Below are 20,000 nucleotides of genomic sequence, written 5' to 3' on the forward strand. Positions count from 1 at the left end.
GATAATATAAGAGATGTTAGAGGTGTCGGAGTAAAGGCTCTAACAGCTTTTGTGATAATATAAGAGATGTTAGAGGTGTCAGAGTAAAGGCTCTAACAGCTTTAGGTGATAAAATACGAGACGTTAGAGGTGTCGGAGTAAAGGCTCTAACAGCTTTATGTGATATAAAGAGAGGTGTTACAGGTGTCGGAGTAAAGGCTCTAACAGCTTTATGTGATAAATAAGAGATGTTAGAGTGTGGAGTAAAGCCTCTAACAGCTTTAGTGATAATATAAGAGACGTTAGAGGTGTCAGAGTAAAGGCTCTAACAGCTTTATGTGATAATATAAGAGACTTTAGGGGTCGGAGTGGAAGGCTCTAACAGCTTGATATGATCATATAAGAGACGTAGAGGTGTCAGAGTAAAGGCTCTAACAGCTTTATGTGATAATATAGAGACGTTAGAGGTGTCAGAGTAAAGGCTCTAACAGCTTTATACGATAATATAAGAGACGTTAGAGGTGTGAGTCGAGTAAAGCTCTAACAGCTTTATATGATAATATAAGAGATGTTAGAGGTGTCAGAGTAAAGGCTCTAACAGCTTTATGTGATAATATAAGAGATGTTAGAGGTGTCGGAGTAAAAGGCTCTAACAGCTTATTGATAATATAAGAGATGTTAGAGCTCTAACAGCTTTATATGATAATATAAGAGACGTTGAGGTGTCAGAGAAAGGCTCTAACAGCTTTATGTGATAATATAAGAGACGTTAGAGGTGTCAGAGTAAAGGATCTAACAGCTTTATGTGATAATATAAGAGACGTTAGAGGTGTCAGAGTAAAGGCTAACAGCTTTATATGATAATATAAGAGATGTTAGAGGTGTCAGAGTAAAGGCTCTAAAGCTTTATATGATAATATAAGAGGTTAGAGGTGTTAGAGTAAAGGCCTAACAGTTTTATGTGATAATATAAGAGACGTTAGAGGTTTCAGAGTAAAGGCTCAACAGCTTTATATGATAATATAAGAGATGTTAGAGGTGTCAGAGTAAAGGCTCTAACAGCTTTATGTGATAAATAAGAGACGTTAGAGGTGTCAGAGTAAAGGCTCTAACAGCTTTATATGATAATATAAGAGATGTTAGAGGTGTCAGAGTAAAGGCTCTAAAGCTTTATATGATAATATAAGAGACGTTAGAGGGTCATTTTCGAGTAAAGGCTCTAACAGCTTTATGTGATAATATAAGAGACGTTAGAGGTGTCAGAGTAAAGGGCTCTAACAGCTTTATATGATAAGATAAGAGATGTTATAGTGTCAGAGTAAAGGCTCTAACAGCTTTATATGATATATAAGAGACGTTAGAGGTGTTAGAGTAAAGGCTCTAACAGCTTTATGTGATAATATAAGAGATGTTAGAGGTGTCAGAGTAAGGCTCAACAGCTTTATGTGATAATATAGAGACGTTAGAGGTGTCAGAGTAAAGGCTTAACAGCTTTATATGATATATAAGAGATGTTAGAGGTGTCGGAGTAAAGGCTCTAACAGCTTTATGTGATAATATAAGAGATGTTAGAGGTGTCAGAGTAAAGGCTCTAACAGCTTTATAGGATAATAAAGAGATGTTAGAGGTGTCGGATAGTAAAGGCTCTAACAGCTTTATGTGATAATTAAGAGATGTTAGAGGTGTCGGAGTAAAGGCTCTAACAGCTTTATATGATATATAGAGATGGTAGAGGTGTCAGAGTAAAGGCTCTAACAGCTTTATATGATAATATAAGAGAGTTTAGAGGTGTCAGAGTAAAGGCTCTAACAGTTATATGATAATATAAGAGAGTTAGAGGTCTCAGAGTAAAGGCTCTAACAGCTTTATATGATAATATAGAGATGTTAGAGGTGTTCGGAGTAAAGGCTCTAACAGCTTTATATGATAATATAAGAGACGTTAGAGGTGTCAGAGTAAGGCTCTAACAGCTTTATATGATATATAAGAGATGTTAGAGGTGTCAGAGTAAAGGCTCTAACAGCTTTATATGATAATATAAGAGACGTTAGAGGGTCAGAGTAAAGGCTCTAACAGCTTTTATAACTCTGTTCTCCAGATCAACATGAAGAGCTCTATCTTTGCCGGTGTTCTGCTGCTCTCGGCTGCCGTGCTCTCTGTGGACGGAGAAACTGGAGTTCAAAGGTTTAAGAGACAACATATGAACAGGTGGATGAGTAGTCAGGGTTGCACGTTTGAGATACGCTCAAACAGAATCATGAACGACGACGGCTCCTGTAAGAAGAGAAACACCTTCATCAATGACTACTACGATAATGTGAAAGCCATCTGTTCGCGTGGACAAAAGAAGGGTGGTAATCTGTATCAAAGCAACAAGCTCTTCAGTATTGTTCAATGCACACTCCAGTCTGGGACCAGGTTTCCAGACTGTGAGTACCGGAATGATTCACCAACCACAAGAAAGAAAATTGTGATTGGATGTAATGACTACCAACAACCTGTTCACTTTGAAGAATTTATGTAATCTATTACTCCTGATGTACCAGAGTAATCTATTACTACCTGATGAACCAGAGTAATCTATTACTACCTGATGAGCCAGAGTAATCTATTACTACCTGATGAGCCAGAGTAATCTATTACTACCTGATGAACCAGAGTAATCTATTACTACCTGATGTACCAGAGTAATCTATTACTACCCATGTACCAGAGTAATCTATTACTACCTGATGAACCAGAGTAATCTATTACTACCTGATGAGCCAGAGTAATCTATTACTACCTGATGAGCCAGAGTAATCTATTACTACCTGATGTACCAGAGTAATCTATTACTTCTATGGTAATATGTTTGAATAAAACACGTTACCCTTGTTAACTCTGTGTCTGTTTTTAATGAAGTCATTCATAAAAACTACAGAGACGATATAATTATTATTATGAAAATAAGAATTTGTTTAACATAACGTTAAATTTATCTCAGAGTGTTTTTGCTCTGAAACAATAAAACACTGAAACAGTAGAAAACAGAATAAAATACTAAACTAACTATAACTAAACTTAGTGGAAGCACCATTAAAAGGGCAAAGTGTGTGTGTGTGTGTGTGTGTGTGTGTATATACATACATACACACAGTATTCAAATACAATCACAATACTAAAGAAGATGTTCCAGGTGTGCATGAATAAGAAAGGAGGTTAATCTCATGTTGACGTCATTAATCACTTCCTGTCCTCGTTGACCCTTGATTGGTCCTTCGAGTCTCGGGGACTCGATCAGTTTTTTAACTTTTCTGCTCCGGGTCCCCGGGACCTCATAAGTATAATTTCACGTTTATAATTTTTATCTTTTCACTCACTTACACTGGATATATTTTCTACTCACATCTCACACAGCACGAGTATCCAAAGGGTTTTTATTCAGAATAGATTCAAGGTACAACTTAGTTTGTTTCATTTAGTATTTCCTACATTTGTTGCCACTGTAAAACTGGAAGTGTGTGTGTGTCTGTGTGTGTGTGTGTCTGTGTCTGTGTCTGTGTGTGTCTGTGTGTGTCTGTGTGTGTGTGTATATATATCTGTGCGTGTTTCTGTGTCTGTGTGTCATTGTGTCTGTGTGTGTATGTGTGTGTGTGTTTGTGTGTCTGTCTGTGTCTGTGTGTCGATGTGTCTGTGTGTGTGTGTGTGTATATATATATTGTGTGTGTTTGTCTGTGTGTCATTGTGTCTGTGTGTGTGTGTCATTGTGTCTGTGTGTTTGTTTGATTGTGTGTGTGTGTGTGTGTGTGTGTGTGTGTGGTGTGGTGTGTGTCTGTGTCTGTGTGTCATTGTGTCTCTGTGTGTGAGTGTGTGTGTGAGTGTGTGTGTAGACCGAGGTGAAGTGATTAGTTTTTCTTATGTTTCTTTCCCTTTTCATACAATTCAACACAAAGAGAGACCCAGAGACCTGAAGGCCGGAAGTTAGCCATTAGCAACGGTTAAGCTAAAGTAGCTAACAGCGTTTTAACAATAGTGAGATCAGCGAGGCCGTCAATGTCAGAGACGTAAATGTGTTTGGGTATAACTAGTGTCATTTAAATGAATTTCAGCAAAATGGCCGATAATTTCAACAATAAAGCACAGGTGAGTAAGATTTGCTGGATGGTGTTTGTGGGGACCTCTGAGTGTTTCAGTGTTTCTGTGTTTGTGGGGACCTCTGAGTGTTTCAGTGTTTATGGGGACCTCTGAGTGTTTCAGTGTTTATGGGGTCCTCTGAGTGTTTCAGTGTTTATGAGGACCTCTGAGTGTTTCAGTGTTTATGGGGACCTCTGAGTGTTTCAGTGTTTGTGGGGACCTCTGAGTGTTTCAGTGTTTATGGGGACCTCTGAGTGTTTCAGTGTTTCTGTGTTTGTGGGGACCTCTGATTGTTTCTAGTGTTTCTGTGTTTGTGGGGACCTCTGATTGTTTCTAGTGTTTCTGTGTTTGTGGGGACCTCTGATTGTTTCTAGTGTTTCAGTGTTTATGGGGACGTCTGAGTGTTTCAGTGTTTATGGGGACCTCTGAGTGTTTCAGTGTTTCTGTGTTTGTGGGGACCTCTGAGTGTTTCAGTGTTTATGAGGACCTCTGAGTGTTTCAGTGTTTATGGGGACCTCTGAGTGTTTCAGTGTTTGTGGGGACCTCTGAGTGTTTCAGTGTTTATGGGGACCTCTGAGTGTGTCAGTGTTTCTGTGTTTGTGGGGACCTCTGATTGTTTCAGTGTTTATGGGGACCTCGGAGTGTTTCAGTGTTTCTGTGTTTGTGGGGACCTCTGATTGTTTCAGTGTTTATGGGGACGTCTGAGTGTTTCAGTGTTTATGGGGACCTCTGAGTGTTTCAGTGTTTCTGTGTTTGTGGGGACCTCTGAGTGTTTCAGTGTTTATGAGGACCTCTGAGTGTTTCAGTGTTTATGGGGACCTCTGAGTATTTCAGTGTTTCTGTGTTTGTGGGGACCTCTGAGTGTTTAAGTGTTTGTGATAGTTTAGACAGTCTCTTTTTAATTCAGCATCTTATTGTGAAAATCTGCACCAGTTGCATCCTACCTGCTTCATCAAGGTGTTTTGACCATTCATACCAGGAAACCAGTTCCCTTTCTCCGGCCGTCGAGTCAACACTTCGTCAGTTTGAAGAAACCGTAAGTTAATTTGATGAAATCCTTTTTTAAATTTTACATTTTAATATCCTTTCAGAGACGTTACAGTTTAGTTCAGCCGACATTATACACGTATAGTGTCTTTATGTGTATCTTTGTGTGTGTGTGTGTGTGTGTGTGTGTGTGTGTGTGTGTGTGTTTGTGTAAATCTGTTTGTGTGTGTGTGTGTGTGTGTGTGTGTATATCTCTACTAAACTGATATCTGATCACCAGTTGCAGCTCATCTTACCTGGTTCATCAAGGTGTGTCTGCCATTCCCTTTCTCTCCAGGTGTCGAGTCTGAAGAAACTGTAAGATGATTCTTTGAAATCCTTTTGTTTTCAGAGGCTGTTACAGTTTAGTTCAGCCGACTTCAGCTTTTAAAGCTTTTTTTCAAACGTGTGTGTTCGGAGGCAGAACTCATCTAACAGCTTTATATGATAATATAAGAGACGTTAGAGGTGTCAGAGTAAAGGCTCTAACAGCTTTATCTGATAAATAAAGAGATGTTAGAGGTGTCAGAGTAAAGGCTCTAACAGCTTTATATGATAATATAGATGTTAGAGGTGTCAGAGTAAAGGCTCTAACAGCTTTATATGATAATATAAGAGACGTTAGAGTTGTCAGAGTAAGGCTCTAACAGCTTTATATGATAATATAAGAGACGTTAGAGGTGTCAGAGTAAAGGCTCTAACAGCTTTATGTGATAATATAAGAGATGTTAGAGGTGTCAGAGTAAAGGCTCTAACAGCTTTATGTGATAATATAAGAGACGTTAGAGGTGTCGGAGTAAAGGCTCTAACAGCTTTATATGATAATATAAGAGATGTTAGAGGTGTCAGAGTAAAGGCTCTAACAGCTTTATATGATAATATAAGAGATGTTAGAGGTGTCAGAGTAAAGGCTCTAACAGCTTTATGTGATAATATAAGAGACGTTAGAAGTGTCAGAGTAAAGGCTGTAACAGCTTTATATGATAATATAAGAGATGTTAGAGGTGTCAGAGTAAAGGCTCTAACAGCTTTATGTGATAATATAAGAGATGTTAGAGGTGTCAGAGTAAAGGCTCTAACAGCTTTATGTGATAATATAAGAGACGTTAGAGGTGTCAGAGTAAAGGCTCTAACAGCTTTATGTGATAATATAAGAGACGTTAGAGGTGTCAGAGTAAAGGCTCTAACAGCTTTATATGATAATATAAGAGACGTTAGAAGTGTCAGAGTAAAGGCTCTAACAGCTTTATATGATAATATAAGAGATGTTAGAGGTGTCAGAGTAAAGGCTCTAACAGCTTTATATGATAATATAAGAGATGTTAGAGGTGTCAGAGTAAAGGCTCTAACAGCTTTATGTGATAATATAAGAGATGTTAGAGGTGTCAGAGTAAAGGCTCTAACAGCTTTATGTGATAATATAAGAGATGTTAGAGGTGTCAGAGTAAAGGCTCTAACAGCTTTATATGATAATATAAGAGATGTTAGAGGTGTCAGAGTAAAGGCTCTAACAGCTTTATATGATAATATAAGAGACGTTAGAGGTGTCAGAGTAAAGGCTCTAACAGCTTTATATGATAATATAAGAGACGTTAGAGGTGTCAGAGTAAAGGCTCTAACAGCTTTATGTGATAATATAAGAGATGTTAGAGGTGTCAGAGTAAAGGCTCTAACAGCTTTTATAACCCTGTTCTCCAGATCAACATGAAGAGCTCTATCTTTGCCGGTGTTCTGCTGGTCTCGGCTTCCCTGGTCTCCGTGGAGGGACAGAGTTGGGTTGAGTTTCAACAGAAGCACATCAACGCTGGGATGACTCCTGACAAATGTACCAAGGTGATAACGGACAGAAAAATCGTGACCCCACCAAACCGCTGCAAGGTTTTCAACACCTTCATCACACAGAATGTGAACGCTGTCCCAGCCGTCTGTGCTGGGGGGGGAACGCTATATGGCAATGGTTATACTATTAGCAATGCTACTTTTAACATCATCGACTGTACCCAGCAGAACCAGAACCAGGTTCCACCGGTCGTTCCCCCCAAATGTCTGTACAATGGTACAGCTAGTACCAAGAGGATTATAGTCAGGTGTGAGAAAAAGAAACCTGTTCACTTTCATGGAACAAAGTAATCTATTACTACCTGATGAGCCAGAGTAATCTATTACTACCTGATGTACCAGAGTAATCTATTACTACCTGATGTACCAGAGTAATCTATTACTACCTGATGTACCAGAGTAATCTATTACTACCTGATGAGCCAGAGTAATCTATTACTACCTGATGTACCAGAGTAATCTATTACTACCTGATGTCCCAGAGTAATCTATTACTACCTGATGTACCAGAGTAATCTATTACTACCTGATGTACCAGAGTAATCTATTACTACCTGATGAGCCAGAGTAATCTATTACTACCTGATGTGCCAGAGTAATCTATTACTACCTGATGTACCAGAGTAATCTATTTCTACCTGATGTGCCAGAGTAATCTATTACTACCTGATGTACCAGAGTAATCTATTACCACCTGATGTACCAGAGTAATCTATTACCACCTGATGTACCAGAGTAATCTATTACTACCATAGTAATATGTTTGAATAAAACACGTTACCCTTGTTAACTCTGTGTCTGTTTTTAATGAAGTCATTCATAAAAACTACAGAGACAATATAATTATTATTATGAAAATAAGAATTTGTTTAACATAATGTTAAATTCAGCTCAGTCTGGCCTTAAGCTCTAAAACACTGAAACAGTAAAACACTGAAACAGTGTTCAGTTTCAGTAGAAAGCAATAAGTAAGTAAGTAAGTAAGTAAAAGTTTATTTAAATAGCACCTTTCACAGGTATAGGGCCACAAAGTGCTTCACAACAAAAACATTAAAATCATAAAATACACACAATAAAAGCATAGACAGTACATGATTATATCAACCCACAAGTAGCTAATTGAAAGCCTGAACAAATAGATGTGTCTTTAGTCTGCATCTGAAGGCATCAACAGAATCAGAAGAGCGCATAGACGGTGGAAGGTCATTCCACAACCTGGGGGCAACAGCCTGACAAGACCGGTCCCCTCTAGTCCGGTAGCGAGTGCGTGGAACCGTCAGCAGGTTCTGGTCCACAGACCTCAGAGCACGCACAGGGGTATACCGCTGAATCAGGTCACTGATATAGAGGGGGGCCTGGCCATGTAAAGCTCTCAAAACTAGAACCAAAGTTTTAAAATGTATCCTATAAGACACTGGTAGCCAATGAAGTTCTTTTAGGATTGGGGACATGTAAGACCTTCAGGATTGGGGACATGTAAGACCTTCAGGATTGGGGACATGTGAGACCTTCAGGATTGGGGACATGTAAGACCTTCAGGATTGGGGACATGTGAGACCTTCAGGATTGGGGACATGTAAGACCTTCAGGATTGGGGACATGTGAGACCTCCTGTTAGTACGGGTTAAAACTCAACTTAGTTTTGTACTAATTGCAGTCGAGAGAGCTCCTTTTGGTTCAGGCATAAAAATAAACTATTACAAGAGTCTAACCGCGAAGACACAAAGGCATGAATGATAAGCTCCAAATCATTTCTTGAAACTATATTTCTAAGTTTTGAGATTTTCCTTAATTGATAAAAGCAGTTTCTCGTCAGCTGCTTACAGTGCTGCACTAACGACATGTCTTTGTTCAGGATAACTCCCAAATTTCTAAGGCTTGGCTTAGCAGACTGACCTAAATCACCCAAGTATTGTTTAATCCCAGGGATTACATCCTCAGGGTCAATGATCAATGTTTCTGTTTTGTCTGCATTTAGCTGCAGGGAGTTCTCACTTAACCATTTTTTAATTTCCACAAGACAATGGAGCAAGGAGTTTAACTTACAGATCTCTGATGGCTTGAAGCAACAGTAAAGTTGGATATCATCAGCAAATAGGTGAAAAGAAACATCATTGAACCTTTGTATGATCTCTCCCAAAGGGATCAAATATAACAAGAATAGAACAGGGCCCAGAACAGAGCCTTGAGGCACTCCACAGAGCAAGTCTGCAGACTCAGGCCTTATTTGGTTAGCTGTAACACTGAAACTACGCCCAGATAAATATGAGGTGAACCACTGCAGAACTGACCCTGACAGCCCTACTTGATCCCTTAATCTTTTCAGCAGAACCTGGTGGTCGACGGTGTCAAAGGCTGAAGACAGATCCAAGAGAACTAGAACAGAGTGTTTCCAGTCAGCTGACATCATGATGTCATTTGACACTTTCAGTAAGGCCGTTTCGGTAGAGTGTTGTTTGCGAAACCCTGACTGAAATGGCTCATGGATGTTACTATTATCCAAGTGAAATGTCAACTGTTCGCAGACTACCTTCTCAATGATCTTGGATAAAAACGGGAGCTTAGAAATAGGCCGAAAACTATTCAAATCCGACGGGTCCAAACCTGCCTTTTTTAGCAACGGTTCCACTATAGCATGCTTAAAAGCATCTGGAAAAAACGCCAGTAGACAGTGAGAGGTTAACCATTTTAGTTACACAAGGGCCAATTTCATCAAACACTTTTTGAATAATCTGAATGGAATGATGTCAGATGAACAGGAAGATGGCTTCATCCTGGTCACCAATTCAGAAATATCAGAAATCGTCACAGTCCTAAAAGTGGACCACATGCTGGGGACTGGCTTAAAAACAGCAGTGGTACCACACGAATGGGACGGGATTTTATCTTTAATCATTTTAATTTTATTAGTGAAAAACCCCAAAAAGGCATTGCTGTCAGCTTCACAAAAAACGGGGATAACTGGGGCAGCAGGGCAAACAAGCGTATTGATCGTATCAAACAGCACTTTAGGATTTTTTTATTTACTGTTATTAGTTGACGGATATAGTCAGATCTGGCTTTTCCAACCGTCACATTATAGGACAACACAAGTTCTCTGAGATAAAGCCTGTGTACCTCAAGGCTAGTGGATTTCCACAGGCGTTCAGTCTTTCGACACAGTCTCTTAAGTTTTAAAATCTCTTCATTTATCCAGGGCGACATTTTTTCCCGAGTAGGCAAGTTTGAATTTACAGGGGCCAGAATGGCACCTGATCCAGAATTTTTTCACAGTGATTGTTTAAACAGTGAACGAAAACATCCACATCAGGGCAATAAAATTAATGTGTCTATATACAGTGAGTATAATAAGTATTTAACAAGTTCTCCCACTTAGAAACCATGGAGGGACATAATCTAAAAAACATCCAGAAATCACAATGTAGGATTTATTAACTATTTATTTGTATGATACAGCTGTAAATAAGTATCTTAACACCTGTCTATCAGCTAGAATTCTGTCCCTCAAAGACCTGTTAGTCTGTCTTCATAATGTCCCTCAAAGACCTGTTAGTCTGTCTTCATAATGTCCCCCCCCCCCACTCCATTTATTATCCTAAATTAGATGCACCTGTTTGAGGAGGTTAGCTGCATAAAGACACCTGTCCCCCCCATCCAATCAGTAAGAATCCAACTACTAACATGGCCGAGACCAGAGAGCTGTCCAAAGACACCAGAGACTAAACTGTCCCCCTCCACAAGGCTGGACAGGACTACGGGGACATGTCCAAGCAGCTTGGTGAAGACAGGTCCACTGTTGGAGCAATCATTAGAAAATGGAAGAAGCTAAACATGACTGTCCATCTCCCTTGGACTGGGGCTCCATGTAGGATCTCACCTCGTGGGGTCTCCATGATCCTAAGAAAGGTGAGAAACCAGACCAGAACTACACGGGAAGAGCTGGTCCAGGACCTGGAAAGAGCTGGGACCACCGTTTCCAAGGTTACTGTTGGTAATACACTAAGACGTCATGGTTTGAAATCCTGCATGGCCCGGAAGGTTCCCCTGCTTAAACCAGACCATGTCCAGGCCCGTCTTAAGTCTGCCAACGACCATCTGGAGGATCCAGAGGAGTCATGGGAGGACGTCATGTGGTCTGATGAGACCAGAATAGAACTTTTTGGTCCTGATTCCACTAACCGTGTTTGGAGGAAGAAGAATGATGAGGACCATCCCAAGACCACCATCCCTACTGTAGAGCATGGGGGGGTAGCATCATGCTTTGGGGGGGTTTCTGCACATGGGACAGGGGGACTGCACTGTATTAAGGAGAGGAGGACCGGGGCCATGTGTTGGGAGATTTTGGGGACCAACCTCCTTCCCTCAGTTAGAGCATTGAAGATGGTCGAGGTCTTCCAACATGACAAAGACCTGAAGACCACAGCCAGGAGAACCAAGGGGGGGCTCTGGAAGAACCAGATCAAGGTTCTGGGGGGGCTAGCCAGTCTCCAAACCTAAACCCAATAGAGAATCTATTCTAGGTCTAGAGAAGATCTGTGTGGAGGGCTGCTGGACCAGATATTAACATGGATCTTCTCAGCTGTTCAAATACTTATTTACAGCTGTATCATACAAATAAATAGTTATAAATCCTACATTGTGATTTCTGGATGTTTTTTAGATTATGTCTCTCACAGTGGACGTGTCTCTCACAGTGGACATGTCTCTCACAGTGGACATGCACCTACGAGGACATCAGACCCTCCATGGTTTCTAAGTGGGAGAACTTGCAAAATAGCAGCGTGTTAAATACTAATTATACACACTGTATGCCTCCTATCTATAAGTTTCTCTCTGTATCCTGTCCATTACCCAAAAATACTCACTTGAAAAAACCGCCAAGCAAGTCTGGACAAACAGACAACAAAACACAGATTAGCTTTTAAGGTAATGTTTATTTTGCGGTATATGTAAGTACAGCAGACAGAAACAAGCCCAAGAAGAATTACAACAAATACAATGCAGCCGGTGCGCTGTATGTCATTTCTCACCCAATGCTTTTTATTTTCCCACAGTTCTGTTTAATTATGATTCTCTCGCCACGTTAACGGCCCAGAGCAGAAGGTATGATCAGTTACTAGAGCAGATTTCTTTGTTTGCTAGGTAAATTTGAACAATAACCTTTATTTTAGTTTCACTAATGTATAAAACAACCATCGGTATCAGTTTTACACAAATCTTCAGCATCTGGTTGTCCTGGCCTGATGATGTGTAATACCAAGTCTTTTACCTAAAATCTGCTCTGTGTGCGAAGCGAAAATACAACAAGTATGCTAACCTGCGTGGACTAGCATTAAAATGACGTGAACATAAACTGAGAAATTATTTTAGAATCAGTTTCCTCTCACACGGTCCCAGTGACTTCCACCTCGCACAGTGTCAGGAATTCTTGTCTTCCAGGAACCACGATGTTGACATAGCGACCTTCCATGCCATGACACTCAAAGGTTTGGGTGCTCCCGGCTCCCATAGACGAGATAACAGCACATCTGAAGGAAATAAGACAGAACTATGAGAAGAACGTGGTCACCAGACAGACTACGGATACATCTAACCACCAGTGGTACCAAAGTCCTGATGTGATGTATGGCTTTCCATTAGGGAACTACGTAGATACCCAGGCCCCTAATCTCCTGTAATTCCTACCAATGCTAACCCTTGTGTTGTCTTCACCGTTGTCCCTGAACTCACCGTTCTGGGTCAAAATTTAAAAAATGCGCTTTGTTTGGAAAGTTTTTTTAAAAATCGTTTTTGCCCCTTTTGTTTTCTTTATTCATGGTCAATTAACCTGATAAAATGACATTATAGGCCAACCTAATCTTTGAGTTTGAAAAAAAGCAGATATGAATTATTTTGGCTAGTAGAGTAGTTAAGATCAGAGGACGTTGAGTTTGGTCAGGATGCTGTTTGAAACCATTTAAACATTTTTTTTCTAAAGCCATGAAATTAAATTAAATAACCAAAATTCAATGGAAGCAATTAGCTTTTACCTGCAAAGAACATGGATGCATGGATGTTGTATGGGTTCCATACCATGCATTCAAGTTATTTTGGAGCAATTTGGGCATAAGAAACCCGTTTCTGACAGAAGGTGCAGTTACCTGGGGTTAAGGTTGCCGTTGTCATGGAGGGAATTTCCAATGCGGATCTCAGCCCCGTTGAGTCTCTCGTGGCAACAATCTCCTCTGTTGGTGATGGTGACAGTGTTGATCTGATGAGTCTTCAGGAGGTCCAGTCTCCACCAGGGTTTGAGATTATTGTTAGTGGCGCTACAGGATCCCTGTTGCAGGTGGCTAGCACGACTTCCATCAATGGCCCTTTCAGGGACCTCGTTCTCATACAGGGAGGACTGAGCCGCTATTCCTCCTCTGGCAATATTAAGACCTATTCAAGGTGACAACATGTTTGATTAGAGACAGTTTATGGAAGACACAGACATCTCACATGTGTTGATCTGAACACATTTTCCCCCAAAGAACACGCTGTCAGGATATTGTATTGAACTTTGAACATGACTGTCAGCTCATCATCTATTGGTCATGTTAAAAGGTAGAAATCACCAGTTGGAGCAGTGTTTCCTGAAGCATGGCCAGTGACTTCCACCTCGCACAGTGTCAGGAAATCTTCTCTTCCAGGAATCACGATGTTGACAAAACGACCTTTCATGCCATGACACTCAAAGGTTTGGGTGCTCCCAGCTGCCATAGACGAGATAACAGCACATCTGAAGGAAATAAGACAGAACTATGAGAAGAACGTGGTTACCAGACAGGCTATGGTTACATCTTACCACCTGCTGTATTTACATTCAGATCATGCTTTTGCTGTGGAAACTATATTGTTCTGTTAGGGAAGTATGTAGACATCCAGGGCACTAATCCCCTGGAATGTCTGGCCTAACCAATGTTAATTGTTTAAATCTAATATAAGACATAAAGTGCAGTTACCTTTGGTTTTCGTTGCCGTTGTCATAGAGGGAATTTCCAATGCGGATCTCAGCACCGTTGATTCTCTCAGGGCAACAATCTCCTCTGTTGGTGATGGTGACAGTGTTGATCTGATGAGTCTTCAGGAGGTCCAGTCTCCACCAGGGTTTGAGATTATTGCTAGTGGCGCTACAGGATCCCTGTCCCAGGTAGCTAGCACGATTTCCATCAATGGCCCTTTCAGGGACCTCGTTCTCATACAGGGAGGACTGAGTCACCTTTCCTCCTCTGGCAATATTAAGAGATTCAAGGTGACAACATGTTTGATTAGAGACAGTTTATGGAAGACACAGACATTTCACATGTGTTGATCTGAACACATTTCCCCCAAAGAACAGGCTGTCAGGATATTGGATTGAACTTTGAACATGACTGTCTGCTCAACATCATCTATTGGTCATGTTAAATGGTAGAAATCACCAGTTGGAGCAGTGTTACCTTTAGCCTGACCAGTGACTTCCACCTCGCACAGTGTCAGGAATTCTTGTCTTCCAGGAATCACAATGTTGACAAAACGACCTTCCATGCCATGACACTCAAAGGTTTGGGTGCTCCCGGCTTCCATAGACGAGATAACAGCACATCTGAAGGAAATAAGACAGAACTATGAGTAGAACGTGGTTACCAGACAGGCTATGGATACATCTTACCACCTGTTGTATTTACATTCAGATCATGCTGTTGCTGTGGAAACTATGGCTTTCTGTTAGGGAAGCATGTAGACATCCAGGGCACTAATCCCCTGGAATGTCTGGCCTAACCAATGTTAATTGTTTAAATCTAATATGAGACATAGTGCAGTTACCTTTGGTTTTCGTTGCCGTTGTCATGGAGGGAATTTCCAATGCGGATCTCAGCCCCGTTGATTCTCTCGGGGCAACAATCTCCTCTGTTGGTGATGGTGACAGTGTTGATCTGATGAGTCTTCAGGAGGTCCAGTCTCCACCAGGGTTTGAGATTATTGTTAGTGACGCTACAGGATCTCTGTCCCAGGTTGCTAGCACGATTTCCATCAATGGCCCTTTCAGGGACCTCGTTCTCATACAGGGAGGACTGAATCACCTTTCCTCCTCTGGCAATATTAGATCTAGACAAGGTTACAACAAGTTTCAATAAAGACATATTACACGGGTTGATCTGAACACATTTTCCCCCAAAAATCAGGCAGTCTGTATATTTGATTCAACTTTGAATGTGACTGCTCAACATCATTTATTGGTCACGTTAAATGGGAGAAATCATTAGTTGGAGCAGTAATTAGTTATGAAATGTGATAATTAAGATAGATACATATATATATATATATATATATATATATATATATATATATATATTATTATAGAGAGAGAGAGAGAGAGAGAGAGAGAGAGAGGAGAAAGCGACAGAGAGTCATTACATATTTCTATTAAATACTAAAATGTGAAAAATTGTGGAATATCAATAATTATTTCAAGCAATCAAAAGAATAATCTCACCTGATTGGCCGCTGCTCTGTCCTAGAACAGCCAGCAAGACCAAGACCAGCGCTGGAGTCATCATCTGGAGAAACACATTCAAAAAGGTCACTACAGTTTTTTACAATCACTATAACAATATTTCCAATACTTGAGTATTTCCGGAGGTACATGAAGTTTTTTGCAAAATTCTCATTTAAAAATATTTAATGCATAATTCATAAAATAATTAACACTATAATAACAAATTAATTAAGTGATGGATTCTGAAGCTTTGAAATGTAAGCATTTAAATGTTGTAGTTTAGTAAATCTATTACTTATTATTATTATACTCTGTATTTGTCTTTTTCTATAGATGTAAAAATGTTTTACGCTGGTCAGAGGGTACGTGGTTTAAAACCACAATTCAAAGGGGGTTCATTGTTAAAACAGGTCTGAGAACCCTGCACTAGACTAGAGTGATTGCATTGATCATAGGTTGTGTTTTAACCTGCAGTTCCTCTTGAAGCCTCTCTACATTTTGGTTTTTTGGCTTTAGAAGAAAATTCAGAGAAATTCACCTGAGCTGGTTTAATAACAGGTTTTATACTTATTCTTGGAATTCATGGTTGAGAAACCTCATTTATATCAAATTATACATACATTTTTAGTTAAAAAGGCAGAAATTATGAATTTTTTTGACTACTAGTTAAGATTGGAGGATGTTGAGTGGATCTCAGACGGGTAGATCTGATAGTCCTGATACTGGTTTGAAACCATTAAAAAAAGATTTAAAAATCTATAAGATTAAATAACAACACCCAAACTTTCAATGAAGAAATTAATAATTTTACCTGAATAACGAATGGAATCATCCAGGTTATTTTTGGGCAATTTGGTTGAAAGAAATCCATATTTCTGATATAAAACACTTTGAAACGGGTCAGTTTGACCCGAAGACAACACCAGGGTTAAGAGTTTAGGAAAGTTGTTGAAAGTATAGAAAAATTATAACAGCAATCGTAAAAAACTGTAAATATTAAACTAAATACATGCATTATTGTAAAGTAGAATATATTTAATGACTGTTGTAAAAAGTAGTTTTAGAAGTTTGACTTCCTACATGTTACACCTGCTGACAGGTAATACTGACATTTTACCCACAAAGGTATTACAGTACTTACAGTATCGGCGTAGTGTCGGGTAGTTGTTGCTGTTGATGGTCGTCGGGGGCACGCGGGGCTGTTGATGGTCGTCGGGGGCACGCGGGGCTGTTGATGGTCGTCGGGGGCACGCGGGGCTGTTGATGGTTGTCAGGGGCACGCGGGGCTGTTGATGGTCGTCAGGGGCACACGGGGCTGTTGATGGTCGTCAGGGTGTTCCCAGTGTAGAAGTCTTGTCTCTGCTTTGGGAGGAGCGGACAGCGGCAGTCCGGATCTTCACAATCTTCCAAAATATATAGGCTCATCCCAAATCTGGTTTATGTAGGCGTAGTCTAGGTTGAGTCCATCCTCCTGAGGTTTCTGTTGGGGGGGGTTGGTCTGGTCTGTGTGTGTGTATGAAAGTGCATATGTGTGTGTGTGTCTGTGTGTGTGTGTTTGTGTGTTTTGAGAATACATCCTCATACCTGGAGGGGAAAGATGAAGAGTGTCTTTGTCCTGGATCTAGTGAAACTTTTCCTGATGCTGCTGCCAACAGTTGAGAAAAACAACCTCGCTGAATATTTATAATTCTTCTTCACCCTGAGAAAATATATCTGTCAATGAATCGTTTAAAATGAGAAAAATTAGCTTTTTATTGTTTCTGAAGAGAGAAAATACAGCACAAAACAGCAACAAGTACAAACTAGAAAATTCCGCAGAACTTTTACCAGTGTGCCTACTACTTGGTGAACATCCTTATAATAAACTAAAAATAACGTTTACGTGTCTTAACCTTTCAGAGATAGACTTTTTAAAACCTACTCAAGACCTTTCTGTTTCCCAGAAACAGCTGTGACGTAGCTAGCACTACACCAACCAGACTCCATGTAAAAAACAGTCCTTTTAGCGTGTATAAAGCCAACATATGTTCACATGTAAATCAGTAAAGTGTGTGATCATTTCAACCAACAATCGAGTTTTTCATGGTTGGAAAAGTGTAGAGAAGACCATAAAACAGCTTTTCATAGTTTTATTTGGTTCCTGTCGACTTTGAATTAAAGATGTGATTTACAATGCTAAAATGATTGTTTATTTACATGGAGTCTGGTGAGTGTGGTCCAGCGTGATGTCATGTTAGCTGACAGATAACACTTCTTCTCCTTCCTTCCTCTCCTCCTCCTCTCTTCATGTCTCATCTTTGTGAAAACAGCTGTTGGTTTTGAGGCCGGAAGTAAGTTAGGAGTCAGTCAGTTGGTCAGTTAGTCCATTACGACATCATGTTAGCTGACCAATAACACCTCTTCTCCTTTCTTCATCTTCTTTCCTTTATTTCTCTCCTCTTCTTGCCCTCTCCTTTTCTTCTCCTCCTTCTGTGGCAGTACGAGTTGCTAAAGTGATTCGACAATGGTTGAGTAAAGGCCGTCGCCACCACAGTATACCATAGTTAAAATCATTAACTATTATTAACTATCATTAACTCCTATTTCGTGAAAACCGTGCAGCAAATCTCTTAGAAAAGTCATAGCCCACCATTCCCGATCATTACACACGTTTTGATGTATTGTGTGTGCGCGTGTTGGCAACGCTGCGGGACTAGTAGCACGACGAAAATCTGGCGGAAGATGGAGAAGAAGAAATAAGTATGGGAAACAATAGTCATTGTGCCGATTGCTGCACATCAGCACACTGAATAATTACAGAGTAAAAACATACATAATAGTTAAATAAAACTATAATGATAAAAAAAATTAAAAAATTACAAAAGTAATAAAGAGCAGCAATCGGTGCAATGACTATTATCACCCATACTTATTCTTCATCTTCCACCACATGTTCATCCCGCTTCTTGTCACAGAGCGTTGGCAATACGTGCACACAAAATACATGGAAACGTGTCTAACGATCGGGAATGGTGGGCTAGGACTTTTCAAAGAGATTTTTGTGCGGTTTTCACAAAAATGCCGAAAGATTTTCTACAAGACTTTAATGGGAAATGTTTGGGAAATCGCTCAACATCGCTCCAACCCCCCCCTCTTTGGACCATGCTGTATCGCCATACTTTAACGTAGAAACATGATTAAAAGTTTAAACTGAAGACAAGACTTTGGTGTTTATTGGGCTGAATGGGCGTTCAGATATCTATTATATTATATATATTATATTATATTATATTATACTATATTATATTATGTCAGATATCAAGCACGGTTTCTCCAGAATCCCAGTTTACGTATCGTCCCGTTTTCAGATTGGCTCAGATTTTGTAATGTGTGTGTGTGTGTGGTGGAATGTTGAGAGCTAGAGTGGAGGACAGAGTGGGGGGGGGGGGGGGGGGCTGCGGTACAGATCTCTGGAAGTTTTGTGCAGTACGATTCTCTAAAAGTTTTTCAAACAATGTCTCTCTCTCCTCCTCTCCTTCATACATCATATTGGTCAAAATGTAGGAAATCTTGTGTCGGTCGCAGACATGTAACTATGGAGTCCATCGGACCTAAACTTTTGGCGCTTTTTGCACCAACTGCCGATAGAAACTGGATTCTTCACTGTGGAAATCGCCATAGCAACAAGTTCTGACACACACACAGCCACCTATCATGAGACTCTTCCCTGGAGGCCGTGTTGTTCTCTCTTGGCAGGACATGTCCAACAGCAGAGTAAAGTTAGCTCAGATCAGCTGTTACTAATGAGATTAACTATACACCTGTGGGCAACGCTCCGGGACTAGTAGCAGGACGAAAATGTGGTGGAAGATGGAGAATAAGAAATAAGTATGAGAAACAATAGTCATTGTGCCGATTGGTGCATATCAGCACACTGAATAATTACAGAATAAAAACATACATAATAGTTAAATACAAAATACAAAATTACAAAAGTATTAAAGAGCAAATGGAGCCGGTAAGGTGAGAGTAGTTCAGTGTGCCGATGTGCTGCAACAGCAGCAATCGATGCAAAGACTATTATGCTCGTACTTATTCTCCATCTTCCACCACATTTTTGTCCCGCTACTAGTCCCGGAGCGTTGCCAACACGTGCACACAAATTACATCAAAACGTGTGTAATGATGGGGAATGCTGGGCTATGACTTGTCTAAGAGATTTTCTGCACGGTTTTCACGAAATCTGCAAAAAACAGTGAAGGATTTCTGATTGAGCGGAGGAGTGTTCAACATCGGTCAAACCCCCCCTCTTTGGGGCCGTGCTGTATCGCCATACTTTAACGTAGAAAACATAATAAATAGTTTACATCGGCAGTTGGTATGAACACAGCCAAAGATGTATGTCCGATGGACTCCATAATTACATGTCTGCGATTGACACAAATGTTCCCACGTTTTGACCAACAATAATGGATTCAATTCAATTTTATTTATAGTATCAATTCATAAAAGAGTTATCTGGAGACCCTTTACAGATAGAGTAGGTCTAGACCAGATA

General features: G+C 40.2%; 3 protein-coding genes and 2 long non-coding RNA genes across 8 annotated transcripts; 2 read left to right on the top strand and 3 right to left on the bottom strand.

Annotated features, from left to right (window-relative positions):
* Positions 1-2,077: 2,077 nt before the first annotated feature.
* Positions 2,078-2,503, top strand: LOC116679229 (ribonuclease-like 3; the record flags this gene model as incomplete). Its single annotated transcript, XM_032508914.1, has 1 exon — positions 2,078-2,503. A coding segment is annotated over one exon (426 nt), but the record flags the coding sequence as incomplete, so codon positions are not given.
* Positions 2,504-2,562: 59 nt separating this feature from the next.
* LOC116679227 (uncharacterized) lies at positions 2,563-2,820 on the bottom strand. Its single transcript, XR_004329468.1, has 2 exons — positions 2,709-2,820; positions 2,563-2,653 (listed from the first exon to the last, which is right to left on the bottom strand). It is a non-coding gene; the product is annotated as an uncharacterized LOC116679227 (long non-coding RNA).
* A 1,311-nt stretch (positions 2,821-4,131) lies between these two features.
* Positions 4,132-4,973, bottom strand: LOC116679228 (uncharacterized). Of its 3 annotated transcripts, none has more exons than XR_004329471.1 (3): positions 4,951-4,973; positions 4,583-4,666; positions 4,132-4,343 (listed from the first exon to the last, which is right to left on the bottom strand). It is a non-coding gene; the product is annotated as an uncharacterized LOC116679228 (long non-coding RNA). The 3 variants fall into 3 exon arrangements; XR_004329469.1 differs by lacking the exon at positions 4,951-4,973 and adding an exon at positions 4,887-4,923; XR_004329470.1 differs by lacking the exon at positions 4,951-4,973 and adding an exon at positions 4,795-4,845.
* Positions 4,974-5,010: 37 nt separating this feature from the next.
* Positions 5,011-7,467, top strand: LOC116679226 (ribonuclease pancreatic). The gene is made up of 2 exons (XM_032508913.1): positions 5,011-5,131; positions 6,820-7,467. The coding sequence occupies exon 2, from the start codon at positions 6,826-6,828 to the stop codon at positions 7,249-7,251; it is 426 nt and encodes a 141-aa protein (XP_032364804.1). The 5' UTR covers positions 5,011-5,131; positions 6,820-6,825; the 3' UTR covers positions 7,252-7,467.
* Positions 7,468-11,874: 4,407 nt separating this feature from the next.
* LOC116679225 (uncharacterized) lies at positions 11,875-16,903 on the bottom strand. Of its 2 annotated transcripts, none has more exons than XM_032508912.1 (9): positions 16,790-16,903; positions 16,605-16,731; positions 15,461-15,524; positions 14,791-15,072; positions 14,423-14,569; positions 13,947-14,228; positions 13,560-13,723; positions 13,101-13,383; positions 11,875-12,488 (listed from the first exon to the last, which is right to left on the bottom strand). In XM_032508912.1, exons 1-9 carry the CDS (start codon positions 16,886-16,888, stop codon positions 12,344-12,346), a joined length of 1,593 nt encoding a protein of 530 aa, XP_032364803.1. In that variant the 5' UTR covers positions 16,889-16,903; the 3' UTR covers positions 11,875-12,343. The 2 variants fall into 2 exon arrangements, with proteins under 2 accessions (XP_032364803.1, XP_032364802.1); XM_032508911.1 differs by having other exon boundaries at positions 13,947-14,229; positions 14,406-14,569.
* Positions 16,904-20,000: the final 3,097 nt, after the last annotated feature.

The sequence above is a fragment of the Etheostoma spectabile genome, unplaced genomic scaffold (assembly GCF_008692095.1).
Source record: "Etheostoma spectabile isolate EspeVRDwgs_2016 unplaced genomic scaffold, UIUC_Espe_1.0 scaffold00009945, whole genome shotgun sequence".
NCBI lineage: Eukaryota > Metazoa > Chordata > Actinopteri > Perciformes > Percidae > Etheostoma > Etheostoma spectabile.